The sequence below is a fragment of the Bacillus rossius genome, chromosome 1, assembly GCF_032445375.1.
Source record: "Bacillus rossius redtenbacheri isolate Brsri chromosome 1, Brsri_v3, whole genome shotgun sequence".
Classification (NCBI taxonomy): Eukaryota; Metazoa; Arthropoda; class Insecta; order Phasmatodea; family Bacillidae; genus Bacillus; species Bacillus rossius.
Genome location: NC_086330.1, coordinates 71,205,831 through 71,220,734, shown reverse-complemented (window position 1 = coordinate 71,220,734; position 14,904 = coordinate 71,205,831). Strand labels below are relative to the sequence as shown.

At 38.9% G+C, this 14,904-nt stretch overlaps 1 protein-coding gene across 1 annotated transcript in view; it reads left to right on the top strand.

Moving 5' to 3' along the window:
- Nucleotides 1–14,668, top strand: part of LOC134529173 (uncharacterized) — a 33,486-nt gene extending 18,818 nt beyond the window's left edge. Inside the window, exons 4-5 of the mRNA XM_063363003.1 lie at nt 10,336–10,449; nt 14,377–14,668. Coding sequence (XP_063219073.1) covers nt 10,336–10,449; nt 14,377–14,527 — 265 coding nt within the window. The 3' untranslated portion in view covers nt 14,528–14,668. The remainder of the gene's footprint in view (nt 1–10,335; nt 10,450–14,376) is intronic.
- Nucleotides 14,669–14,904: the final 236 nt, after the last annotated feature.

Below are 14,904 nucleotides of genomic sequence, written 5' to 3'. Positions count from 1 at the left end.
TATTATGGTTTGTAGATTTAAAACTGTCTTTTGACTGCTGTTCATGTTGGATTGTTGGGTGGACCTATGTTGTATATTTACTATGATGTGGTTAATGTTTGTGTATGGTAAATGTTTATGGAATTATATTAAGTAGTATGATGATGGGCTGGTACTTGATAGTATTAAATTCTGGCTGCTTTGGAACAATGGCTAGAGTATAGTTATGCACGATTACGACTTTGACTGATATAAAGGGATGGAATGCTACATAACATTATCAAAGTATTATGTCAGTAGGTTAGGTGGGAATGGCAATTATACGAAAAATACAGTGGATAATATTGCACAAATATGCTGGTGTAAGATTGTGATTTGAAATAGTATTAATTATTTATGGTTCCGCGTAGATATAGTGGCTGGGAGTTTTGAAATTAAATGAGGTGTGCAAAGTCCTATACAGATGTTAATATTTAAGAGGATGCTAGGCTTTTTTTTATTAATAATAGATCATGGCAGTTGGAGAAGATGTATTTTAGTTGTGTTTACCATACCAAGAATTATCTCATGATTGAATTGGTTAGGTTATGAATCTGCTTTTTCTAGATAGTTTCAAGAATTCTAGGATAGTTGAATGATTTGGAGTAGCAGAGAGAGAGAGAGACCCTGTGTAAGCTGAGTCCTAAGTAAACATGTTGATGATGTGAAGAGTGTCGTAGTGGGGGTAGGGGTTGGCTTTATATGTAGGGATGTGGGCGGAATTAGTAGCTTAGTTGTCATCCTGACTCCGAAGAGTGAACATCGCTTGGGAGCTCTCTTTCTTGTTTAACTACAAAGACATCTGGGGAGAGTATGGATCCTACCCCTAGTTCTTCGGAATCCTGCATGGAGCCATCACCACCAATGAAGCATCGGTGTCCGCACTGTAATATGATGTTCTCAACAAGTTTTAACATGAGACGTCATGAGAAGAGTAATTGCCTGAAGAATCCATCTCGCACTATTGTTTTCTGTAATGAATGTAGGAAGAAGTTTACTCGCAACGATGACTTGAAAATACACCTGAAGACATGCAAAGGAAGAGCTAGGCGGTCGAAAGTGAGGACATCAGCACAACAGCGTTACATTGATTTTGAAAATAGCACACCAAGTTTAAGTGTAGCACCATCGGTCTTGGACACAGCTAACCGAGACATGGAAGGCACATCAAATAGACATCCTTGCAACTACTGCGACATGATGTTTGGATTTGCTCATGATACAAGGAGGCATGAGAGAAGTAAATGTATGAAGAGTCCCTCTCGTATAAAGATTCAGTGTGTTAAGTGCAATCAATGGTTTACTCGCAAAGATAATTTGAAAAGACATATGAAGATTTGTAAAGGTGCACAGCATGTGAACGTTACGATTCCTCAATTTAAACTAGAGGTACCCATGTGCGCAGGCTCCAGCATTAAAGGAGATCAGCAGCAACAACCACCCGCATCGTCATCTGGACATAAATCTAACACTATGCTTGGTCAGTTACAGACAACTGATAATGGATTTTACTTGGCGCAATCTGCATTTGGAGGAGTTCTGAAAGACTATTATTATCTAAATACTTTTATTGAGGCCAAAGATATCTGCACTTTTCTGAGTGATATTGAGCAGAATATAATACAACAGATTATGGATGATACAGCATCGCATGGGCCTTTAAAATATAACTTATGGTTGGATTGTCTATATGGTAAACCGGAGCCGCACGAGAATCGAGTGAGCAAGCGTGCTTTCAAGACATCGGCTGCTGCAATTTATACTTCAAACGATGTGAAGCAGTCAGTTAAACAGAGTATTGAAAAACTCTGCAAGGAAGAGGAAGAATATATGGGTAAAGGATCTGGTTGGACGCTGAATTCGGTGAACCGTCTGGAGCTGAGAATTAGCCATTTCGACCCACTAGATAAATAGATGTATATATCTTTGTGTAAAAAGACTGTGTATAAAATAAACGTTGTAAATAAAATAAATTTTTCATTCATACTATGTTTTTTTTTATTTCCCTTAATTTATCCTGCTTAATTTATGGTGACAAATATAAAAAGAGATGCATGCATGACCATAACATTTGCTATTAAGATTAATGATATATATGGATACTTAAATATTGTTTACATGAGATACTGAGTTACAATATAAATAAAATGTAATCGCAAAGGAATGCATGTAAAGAAAACATACGTGTAAAGGAAAGCCCTCAAAGAAATTGTAGTCGCAAATGAAAGCCCTCAAAGAAATTGTAGTCGCAAATGAAAGCCCTCAAAGAAATTGTAAGCGCAAATAAAAAGCCCTCAAAGAAATTGTAGTCGCAAATGAAAGCCCTCAAAGAAATTGTAGGCGCCAATGAAAGCCCTCAAAGAAATTGTAGTTGCAAATGAAATCCCTCAAGGAAATTGTAAGCGCAAATGAAAGCACGTAAAGAAAACATAAGCTATGTAAGTCAGTTTGAGTGCCACAGTGCACAAGTCCTGCAGTATGACTTTGGTATATGGGCTGTGATAAGTTTAATAGTAATACTAGTAATAATTTTTTTTTATCTTAGTTTTTGGGATGATCACGTGATGCTCATTACGAATAATTAATCTACATACTCTAGCAGAGGATGAAAGATAGTACGATTATATAATCAAGTATGAGGGGTGCATACATGAGATGATAATACAATATGTTGGTGGTCAAGATTAAAGTGCATGATAACATAATCTAAGATGGCGGCGGTGTGGATATGTTATAAGTCAAATTTGATGATATAGTCCAAGATGGCGGTAAGTTCAGGGTGTCGGCAGTAATGTGAAATGTGATGTTCAAGATAGTTTTGACGACAAGAAGGTGAACATAAATGCTATAATCCAATATAGTGGAAAGTTCGAGGTTAGGGACATATTTAAGATGTTATAGGTCAAGACAGCACTACACTCCAGCAGGGTAGAATTAAACTAATATGACGCCCTCTGGCAGTTAATGTGTGTACTACGTGATACTAGCGCTCCTGGTAGTGAATACTGAACACAAGATGGCGGCTGCACTTGGCTATACACTAGCGCTCCTAGTAGGGATATATTGAAAACAAGATGGCCGCTGCACACTCTGCTAGACACTAGCACTCCTGGTAGCGAATATTGAAAACAAGATGGCCGCTGCACACTCTGATAGACACTAGCGCTCCTGGTAGCGAATACGGAAAACAAGATGGCGGCCGCACTCTGCTAGACACTAGTGCTCCTGGTAGCGAGTATTGAAACAATAAAAATAAAAAAAATATATATGTCGTATAATTCTCGAAAAGATGATGCTATTATTACTTTCAATAAAAATATTACAAGTCTGAATATGTGTGTTAATGTTTTATATATATATATACCTTATTTAATTCTTAGATCGGTAATTGTCTTGATAGCTGAGCGGTTAAAGGCGTATGTTTTCTAACCTAAAGGTCAGAGCTGTGTGAACGATGGTTCGAATCTCAGCTGTACCGAATGTATTTTGTATAAAAACCATATTTTAATACATTGATAAGGATCATAATAACATTGGTATGTAATGAAATATCGACCTTATGTGACGAGACAGAGCGACGCTGGCGCTCTCTAGGAACAAACAGAAGAAACAAAGATGGGGAAATCCAAGATGGCGGAACATAATGTAAAATCAAGATGGCGGGCCCCAGCACAGAAGAAAAAAAATTCAAGATGGCGATAGTAACAACATCCAAGATGGCGGCCTCCAGCAGACGAAAACAAATGACTGTTGTGATGTCATAAACAAAGATGGCGATCGTAACGAAAATTGCAACAGGTGTGATTAAAATGGCGGCTATGACTTCATAATATTAAATACTGGAAAACAAAATGGTTGAAAGTTCTAGAATTCAAAATGGTGGCCGGAAATGACGTAATCCAAGATCCGGATATGGGTGGGTAGGTAAGGGGGATACCAACCCGCTATCCGGAGATGGGAGGGTAGGTAAGGGGGATACCAAGCCTCTATCCGGAGATGGGAGGGTTGTTAGAATTTTGGGGGAATGGGGAAATTTTGTAGGGAAATTTTGTAGGAAAATGGGAAATTTTGAGGAAAATTTGAGGGAAAAACGGGAAATTTTGAGGAAAATTGGCGGAAAATCGGGAAATTTCCAGGAAATCGGTGATGATGTCATCGGTCAAAGGTCATAACAGTGACGTCAGGGGTCAAAGGTCACTGCTCGGAGCTCCTATGCCTCCAGCCTCTGTCCCCGGATCGGCTATTGCATACAGGGAAATAGCTAGTAAAATGATTGAAACAACTATGTGTGTGGTACTAAACCATAACGAACTTATCAAGATTTAAATTCTCGTCAACATCGGGGTCGATAGAGATGGTTGAAGAGTGAAACGTCTAGACCGAGACGCGATGGCGTGCACTGGTAGGGGTAACGGGTGAACCCTGAACCCCGAAAAAAAAAAAAAAAAAAGAAAGTCCGCCAAGCTTCCTGACAATGAACACTTTGGATTTGGCCCCGCGTGTTGTGGAACCCTGACTCTCTTTGTGGGAGGCGACACCGAGCCCCCCCCCCCCCCCCCTCCTGGATGTGGGCTCTCTATCTCTGTTGTGATCACTTCTCTATTCAACAAACCGCAAAGTGTTTGCTTGGAGTTTTTCTTGCATGACCGTGCAAGCCCGCTTAAGAATGTAACACACACTTGGGAGAGTATGTAAGGACCATGGTGGCTAGGGTGACACTCTCATACCGTCGAGATTAATTTCCAGTAATGTTTCTAAGTCGTGTCAAACATATTTGTAAACACTGAGTCAATTATTGTGTTCCGTTTAGCCCGCGATCTAAAGGGGAGGGATAGGAACTAAAAAATGCCACATTGGTTTCCTATGTTTTAAAAAACATTAAAATATTTTTTTTTTGTTTTATCCTGATAATTTTGCTTCGTTAAGTCATAAATCATAAATTATACACACACAGATATACATATTTGAATGCCTAAGCCTAGTATTTATTCGCATCTCATTATTTATGTAGTAAAAGCAAAAAAAACTAAATCAATATTAAAAGCAAATTGAAAAGATTTCCATGGACATAACACTATAACTGTTTTTAACTGTGTGTCATACAGAAACAAAAAGAATGATCAAGAAAGATGAAAATCAGTCGAAATTAGATGATGTCGAATGTTAAACACACAAAAAGCAAAGAGAGGAAATAGTGGGAAAAAAATATCACATAACAGGCAAGCAGTGGGCTGACATCTTTGAGACAGTTGTGACAAGAAAAGAAAATACAGACATACAAAAATACAACAATCTTTGACAACCCATGACAAACAGACAAACCCAATGATACTTTAATAAAGATAATAACAATCTGGGAAACACGCCGATCCACAGGCGAGTCCAGCGATGAAACTAAACACATATTGTGGACAACACAGCGACGAAGCACAGACGAACACAGCAGGATTTCTGAGACAAACAGTTGCAACGTGTCGGAAACTGGCATCTGTTGCCGTCATCAGGCAGTGTCTGTTTTAGCTTCAAATATTTTTTTTACTAAATTAAGCTAAAACATTAAAAAAAATTCATTGTTTCCTAGTAACAAGTTTTACTTCTTTGTTCGCTAAATTTAGAATTGTAAATAAAAAGTATAAAGAAAGGTTTTTTTTTATTTTAATAGTAACTAAACATATCCAACCATTACTTTCATTGTTTTATTAAGGTACCTTCAAAATTTTCATGAAAAACTCATTAAAAAAGTAAAAACAAATTTAAACATTTGTCAAATATTTTTATTAGGCCTAAGTATAATTTTATTTACGGTCAGCATTTCATCTTCAATATCTGTGACGTTTATAGATATTTTCACTTTTAAATCTCAAAAAGAATCAATTATAACTTCATAAGTCAAGAATTTTTTAGATGTAAAACCGAAAACTAATTGAAAGTAAGAGGGTAATTCAAAAGGTAAATAGGTGGCCAAATGCAAAGAAACATAGTTATGAACTTAAATCACTGCGACAATAAATTCAAATCCCCTCACAACGTTCAAAATTAAAATATCGTATAACTTTAAACTTTAGTATGTTGCAATATTTTACTTTCCTGGTGTTTCAAACTTCTGCTCACTTGTTAATTACATTCAAATTACTTCAAATGCCAGGTTTCAATTTACTATGAGCACACGTTTTACATGCCACGACAAACCAAGATTTTGATATTGTGTCAAGTTGTCAGTTATCAGTGTTACCAATAAAAATTAATTTTCAAAATAATAAATTGAATTTTAATTTTCTTGATTAGAAATATCTTAACACGATGAAATGATTTGTGGCCGACAATACGGCGTTAATACAAACAGTTTATTCTTAAATTAAAAACTAATATGTGACTTTAAACTTACACAAAAAAAATTCTTGGGAAGAAAATAATTAATATATTTCCACTGTGTTACTAAGACAGGCAAACACAGTTTAACTGCGTCACTCTGAATGTTAAAGAAATGGGGAACGACTTGAATAATCTTCCAATCGCTACCACAACATAAGTGTCGGTAAGCAAAATGGTTGAATAGAACCCAGTCTTAACTCGTGAAAAAAATTTTCCAAACAAAATAATAACATGATAGGTTAAGTAACGAAAAAATAATTTGAGAATTTATATTAAGACACCCAGAGGAAAATATTTACATGACTATGTAATTTTATATGTTATTACCCAAGGGTTATAACACTGGGGGCTTAAAGATTATTATAAAATTATGAACAATGAACCTACAGTGTCAAGGCGTATATACCATTTTGTAGTTAACTAAAAATAACAATGCTATTGACAACACAAACAAGTGGCTGCGATTTAGTATCTTCAAATATTAAAACGAATATTTAAGTATACACATGTCTTCCATGAACCTGAGCAGTAGTTTCATCTATTTATAAATATTAGTACCTCACATAATATTACGTAAATATTATGAAATCTTGCTTTAGTGAATATGACATGCCTAAATATATATGTATGTGTGTATATATATATATACACACACACACACACACACACACATAACAGCTATGCTCAAAATATTACTTGCCGAAACCCAATCTCAACAGTTTGTACAATTTAAAAAAATACTTATTTACATTATTTAACTGGTACTATAAAATCTTAGGCCATGAAGTGGAAATTGCCTAACTTGTATTCACTACTGTGTCCCTGCGCGAGGAACCCCTCTGGGTATTGCGGGTATAAAAATGACGTCACTTGCCTCCATTGACGCAGTAGTCCAGCAAGTTGTTCTCGGGATGGTCACCTTGGTGATGGCTTCACTCGTAACTCGCCCTAAGTTGGTGTCCGGACCCCCGAGTTGTCCTCGTCAAGCTGTCGCTACCGTTGCCGTCACTCGTATAGCTCGCCCCAGATTGGTGTAGCTGCAGTCGCAGTAGTTGCAGCTGCAATGTCTGGCTCTTCGCAAGCTGGCCCTATTCACACCCGCCTGCAGAAAGCTGTTACGACGAAATGCGTCTTGACCAATGAGATATCCGGATTCATAAATGTCCGCAATGTGAATATTTCTTTGGGAGTTCCGCACCTCCCAGGGATGCGTCTGCCTGAAGCGAGAGCTGAATATCCACTCGGGAATGTGTCACGCACCCGTTCGCCTTTTAGTCATACACAAGCCTCTGTAACTGGAAACTTAACGTGGTGCTGGTGTTCACACAACAACAATGTTATCCTAGTATTTGTTACAGCCTATCTCATTGACGCAGTGTGATGTAGCCCTTTTGTTCTATGGGTTCGGGCTCAAAACCCTGGCATGCATGAATGTGGGTGGTTGTTTTCAAATGTAAGATAATGCCGAGATTAGGCATCTTTTACCAAAAATATTTCACCACATTATTATTAATTTAAAATGCAATAACGAAGTGGACCTAGAATAATATAAGTGAAAGCTGGATAGCTTAGGGTTAGTGGTATATATCTCCAGTGTAAGAATTATAACCAAGTACACAAATGTACATTTATAACAGCAAAGTTATTCATACTGATTGTAATAATAACTTTAAATGTTTTTATCCCAAAAAGAAATGTGGTGTCTTTGCCCCTGTTTATGAATATATTCAAGACGCGTCTGAACAGACTTTCACTAAAATTGAAGCTATGTGTGGCGTAACCTCGTTATCAAGGAAACATAGCGTTGAGCGTTGCGACGTGATGTGTAACCAGACACATATTGGCGTCTATGCCACGATTAAGACAACCTGCGAACCGTTTGATCAACGACTTGGCACTCGTGAATCAACATAAGCTACGAGCTTAGCTCGAACCAAGGAGCTCTGTCTCGGCGCACATTCAAGGGGACCTCGGTGGTCGTGGTCACTGATAAGCGACCCTCGCCGTTGTTGCTCAACTCCTGCCTATTATGTGGGTTAGTTTTGATTCATGACTGAATTCATCATCGAGATCTGACTTTTGTACATTTGGTCATGATAGCTTTAAAGACGTTAGTAATCAATTTACTTCCTAAATTACTAATTCGCCAATTACTTGGGAATACTGTATGGATAGCAATCAAAAAAGCTTTATGTTAAAAAGTGAATAAATTCTTAAAGATATCATTGAATGAAAATATTACTTACAGAATTTGCCAAACTTAAAGAAAAAATTTTTGAACTTAAAAGGCTAGTAGGACTGCCCAACACGAGATAGCACTTTAATAGCCTCGTCAAGCTGGTGGCGCCGTTGTGCAGTGGGCAGGGGAATTACCTCTAAATATACAGCTCTTTCCCTGTCTAATCAACACGTGAGTATAAAAATAAAATAAGCGCCTTTTTACGTCAAGGAGAATAATTACTACCAATTTAATCATACATTCTCTGTGGTTTTGATGTGAATACGTCTTTAAAATTGCTTCCATAGTGGGAGGCAATTCAAAAAACGAATGATAAAATCGAGGGATACAGTTTGGTGTTACAGCTACTTATCTATCAACTTCATCCAAAATTTAATTTCATCACTGGATAGCTAAAAGATCAAATAATTCTTTACTCTAAGTGAAGACTGTGACGCATCACACGCAGTGTAGGGGGTAGCACCGCAATTTTGAAGTCATTTTGCTGCGTTTCGAGATTTCCATTTAGTATAACTTTTGACTCGGAGAAGCTACGACGTTCGTTTCAGTTTCAATCGTCAGACCTCGTCAAAATCTATCGATTGCATATATAAAAAATTATTGTAAAATTGTTACTGTGAATATATAGGATGTTAAAACAAAAAATATATATAATCAAAAATATATAGGCCTAATGTCGGCCTATACGCGTCAAAAAGCCAAATCCAAATACAGAGATCGAATACGGTTGGAAAGAGCTTCCCAAAATCAATCGAATGATACCAATAAAACACCATATGATCCAGTGAAGCAGTGCCGGAAACGTAAAAGAATGAATGCGGCCGAGCGGATCAACGACGGTGCCAGTACATCTGCAGCTGGGGCGGTTGAAATTATGCAAGTGGAAGATGAAATCGCTTCTATATCGACGCCGGACCGTGTAGGCATCGATTGTGCACGATCGTCGATTATTAAAACACTTTGGGCAGCAGCTAGTGCACGTTTCACTATGACATTTGTCAACAATCCATTCGGACATAAGTGTGATGTGTGTGATCGTCTATGGTTTCTGCACTCATTGAAGCTAACAAAATATTACCTGTTACGTACACGTATTCACGTACAATACACGGCGTTATCCATGAAACAGCCGTGCCCCCCCCCCCCCCTTTTTTTCACACTGTAGGGATGTACAGAATTGTTTGTGCTCTCGTCACCAGTATCTTACAAAAATTGTCTCATGGTCACGTTTCTATTGGTAGCATTGTAGCCATAATAATACCAGTAAATTCTCCTGTATGCACTTTGCAGAATAAAGCGTGTGTGTTTTGTTGCATTCATATAACTATTCACGTATGTTTTTTTTTATTTATACATGTTAAAGGTTATGTTGTTTATTTACCTGTGAACTCCGGACCATTTCCAAATTCAAAATATTTGGTACTAAAAACTTGCGAAGTTAAAGTCATGCTAAGTTACATGAACGACCAAACTTTAATTGTTCAATAAATATATAAAATAATTAAAAACCATGAAAAAAATGTAATCTATTTTTGCATATTTATTTTTGGAGTCAATAGATTGTAATTATAATGTTTTTTTTTTCAGTATTTCCAAAAAGGAAATATTCATATCTATATTTATCTTGTTAGTGCTTTTAATTTACTTTCGTAGTGCTTCGTATAGAATATCACTCTTTCGTACTCAAAAATTGTGTTTGTTTGCAGGTTAAGTGAGCTGGATGGCAAGGCTTGCCTTTTGAGGTCTATTTGCGAGACTGCAAGAAACCCTATTCATACCAAAGGGTGGTGGATTGGAGACTTACTGCACATATTTCTAACGTAAGTACCAACAGTTTTTCCTTAAAATATAAGAAATTCGCTCGCTAGCTGAATAAATGTACACGGTCCTTTCGGTTAGAATACCGAGAAGTACGAGAAATAAATATGTTTGTGTGGAAGAAGTTATGAGTGGTAAAAGTGAATTTCCGAAAGCATAAAAATGACATATATTTATGTTTTTTGTTTCCCCTTTCTTAGCCTATACTCATTAAACTGTTTTAGAAATAAATATTAAAAACCTACACATACCTGAACACACATAAGATATGCTTCAGAAGAAATCACGTGATTTAAAATCAGCTTCAGATAACCGTGAGAAGGCTGTTTACGAAAAGCACTTTAGATTACTTTGAGGTCGATTAAACAGTTCTGTTTCCGGTTTTCCCTTTTAAACAGTTTTTTTTTTAGGAGAGTGAGGAAATCATACATGTTTTCAAAATAATTTTGTTGCCCCCCCTCCCCCCTCCCTCCCGAGAGGGAAAACTAGAGGAAGTGTTTATTAGAGCGAACACAAAAAAAATGTCTTGACAAAAAAAGAAATGTTTATTAAATTATTACAAAGTCCGACAATCAAACAATACTTAAAGACATTCACACAAGGTGTGATCACTGGGAGTACTCAATTAAACGTAACTAAAAACGAAGTCTAAGTTAACAAAAGCCAACTTTATCATTAACATGAACCAAATATCAAACCTATTCTCATCGTAAACATGAAACAATTATTATGCAACAGTAAAGGAAAAATATAAAATTACAATAGTATTTACAAAAATACAAATGAAAACAACTTATTACATATATCTGTAACAACAACTAATTATTACCATAAGAATATTTAAAAGACGATTACTATTAACTTAACTCTAAAATAATACACCTTGGAAAACAATAAAATACTGCAACTAGTTGCAGCTCGTATCTAGCCTTTATCAAACTATTTATCAAACTGTTGTATTGGGTGTGCTCGGTGGTAAACGATAGTGACACTGAAGTCAACTCATATAACACTCGCCTTATTGAAAGTGACGGTCCATTCCAAGACCTCACTGCAGCGAGTCGTCTCGAAGTCGCGGTGCCTGCCCAGTAACGCCCTCCTCCCTAACGACGCTCAACACGCACTTCACTGGCACGGACCAAGTGCGGAACACTGAGTTCCGAAGACGACTTCAACAACTGGGCAAAGAGCAGCCACACCTCGCTCTTCCGACACGTCGGCACTCGTGACCGGTCACACTCGTTAAAGGAGAATAGCCATCAAGCCAAATTCTCTGCGTTGTTCCCTTTACGACGTTCTGTCAGTGACGTAGACTCATTAAACTTCAATACTTCCCACAATCTTCGAACAACAACGTCCAGTGTTTGTAAGTCAAAGTCGGGTGATTATTCATCTGCCTTAATATGTCAGCTACTGCCCCTGACACACGCATTAAGTCCTCTTTATAGCCTCCGACGACATGTACCCATCTAGCAGCTATGCTCTCTTCCACTCGCGCACTCACACTCGTCCGTCGAGTAAACAAAACAAAGTCGTCGGTGAGTATTTATATACATTGGTGGCGGCTTGCCCTTACCTAAAGGTCGTAAATCAGCTGAGTGGGTTTAAGGAGTTTACTAGCTCAGCGAGCACCCACTCGCTCCGTGAATATAGCGTCAAGAGTAACTGGAATAGTTACCTCTTCTGCGGCTAGCTCCTGCTGGTACTTCGGCGCTGAACAGGCTAAGTCCGAACTCACTTGAAAACGTTTAAGTCCAAGATACTCGCTTCTGAGTCTAAGCCCAATGTGCAGGTCGTTGTGATGTCGGGCAGAGTGATGTTGCTAGATGACGTGTTGACGGGCAGCGTAAAGGCAGGGTGACAGTCGGTGGTGACAGCTTCCTCCTCAGCTCTCCAAAGACTCTGGAGACTCTAGTCTAAACCTGGCTCTTATATACTCCGACGGTTCGGTATTGAATTCGTGGGAGAACCCTCCAGGTACATGGAGTTACTTCCCCGCTTCCAGGGGTGGGTGGATGGATGGTGAGGTCAGGTGACTAGTGACGTGGTTACCCCTCCACGTCCGCGCCTTGGGCGTGCCTTGGACTCGCTGTGTATGAAGCATGCTTAAGGGGTAGGCAACCAGAAGTGCCTCGCTGTCCTGCCGGTGGTGTGACATCCAGGGGCTAACTCACAAAACATCGTTCAAATCTGTATTATTCCGCCAGTTGCGGGCAGAAAACAGACCGCAACGATTTTTACATGTGAAACATTCGGTTAAGTTTCTTGTAAGCATTTAAGGAACTCGCAACACGTTTTTATCTTCATTTTTCCGCCATATAAACTTATAGTCACCGCTCAAATCTCATAGCTGCTCTAGCCACGAGTAGACTGCGATCCACTTCATTTTATGTGCATATTCTATGTGCATAGAGGAGATACCGCACTACAAGCACCAGAGAGTATCGCGCTAAACATTATGCCTCACTAATACAGATACACCCCAGATGCTGTGGGTTGCCTCCCTCCCTTAAATGATGAATTTATGAGAGAGGAAACACCTTAAAATTATGTTTTCATTATAAGTTTAACACATGAAACTTCCTGTATATTTCTCTAAAACTCCACGCAAACGACGAACGATCAGGCACACCACCGGAATACAAATACAGGAACATGGATGGAGACAGAAAACGCCTCTTACACCAGTGGTGTATCACACATCACCTCTAAGCACCAAGCCCAGTATCTCGGCATACTGGGACACAGGGAGACCAACCACCGCGTGAAGAGAACAAGCGGAGCCCTCTTAAAATTAAACCTTACCTTAACAGAGCCTATCTCATGTACATGTAAAACCATTTCAAATGTTAAGTATTACATCAACATTGACAGGCCTTAAGAAATCACTAGGAAAGACACAAAAACCCGTTATTGGTAATAAATAAATATAAAAAACCTTTCGGAACTGCATAGAGGCGTAGGTAGATTTTGAAGTACCTACCTCTCCGTAATGTCACCTGTCGCTATATCAACTTTCTTAAGTCCTGTGCTGCACTCTTTCTTCCCCGTCGTACGGCAAATCCTAGTTGTCTGCCGACGGTTTCTTGACAGTCTTCTACTCATATATATCCCACTTCTGTACTTAGCCTAACTCTTGTTAACGAGTCACGTATTCTGGAGCTGATCACTGGAATTGACGGTCTTCTCGCTTACGGCGTAACGACTAGCGGTGCGTACCATAGACCAGGGTGGGAGTTACAGAAATGCGACTCTTAGACTACATGGCTGCAGAGATGATAGACATCAGTGATATTTCGGAGTGTGTAGCAACGTATGGCGAATGAAGGCGAAGTTTCGAAACTTGAGATGGTAGTTTAATTGCAATTCGTCGTCCTTTGAGGAGGAGGTTTGCTGATCGCAGCAGATCGTTTTCGGAGTGCACAGTGTTGTGATATCAATTGAAGGTGAAGGAACAAGTCTTAAAAATTCGCTCACATTGCAGTTTGTTTGTGCTCGGAGGAGACTCTACGGTCGCTGGATGTCAGAGACTACTTGGCTGCAGAAAGGATGGGCAGTAGTGCTGTTTTGTAGCGCACGATGCCGCGGGTCATGTTTAGGTGTAGAAGCAAGGTTTAATGTGTGTTGACATTGCAGGAGTCGTCTGCGGAAGATGCGCTCAGTTCACCCGATGGCACAGACTACAAGCCTGCAGAGAATGGTTACGGTGTCCACAGGCTTTGTTTTTGAGTGAAGGTGAATGAGCAAGACTTAAGGATTTGGTTTGATTGCAGATTGTTGTCCTACGAGTAGGTGCTTTGGTCACTGGACGGCATAGACTATGTAACTGCAGAGAGGATGGGCTGCAAAGCAGTTTCGGTAATCACAATACTGTGTGGCGAGTGAAATTGAAGGAGCAAGGCTTAAGGTGTTGGTTGGTTCCATTGCAGGCCATCGTCCTCGGAGGAGGCACTTCAGTCACAGGATGGCAGAGACTACTTGGCTGCAGAGAGGATGGGCAGCGGTTCTGATTTGGATTGTGCAGAGCTCTACAGCGAGTGTCCCATGAGTCTCCCGAACCTCGTGTCCCGTCTGGCCTGAACACCTATGAGAGAACTGAAGCCTTAGTGAAGCCGTGAAGTTGAATTTACAATATTGTGGCAGTTTTTTTCATCCCATATCAGCTGTTGTTGATTGACATAACACCTGTCATTACACCCTGGACATTATACAATTAAATGTTTTAACTGAAAGTAATTATTTTTATGTTTTATATCTCTTTACACACCATGTAAAGTTATTGCTAGGCATAAATTTAATGGAAGGTCAATACCTAAACAAGAAATTTTTTTTCGAGGCACATACTTTCAGAAATGGTACCCTTTAAATGTAAAAGAATCAATTGTCACAGGAAATATGTAATTTTTGCGTGAATCCCGGCACACTTTAATGGCGACGTGGAAGAATGAGTAGTTTGG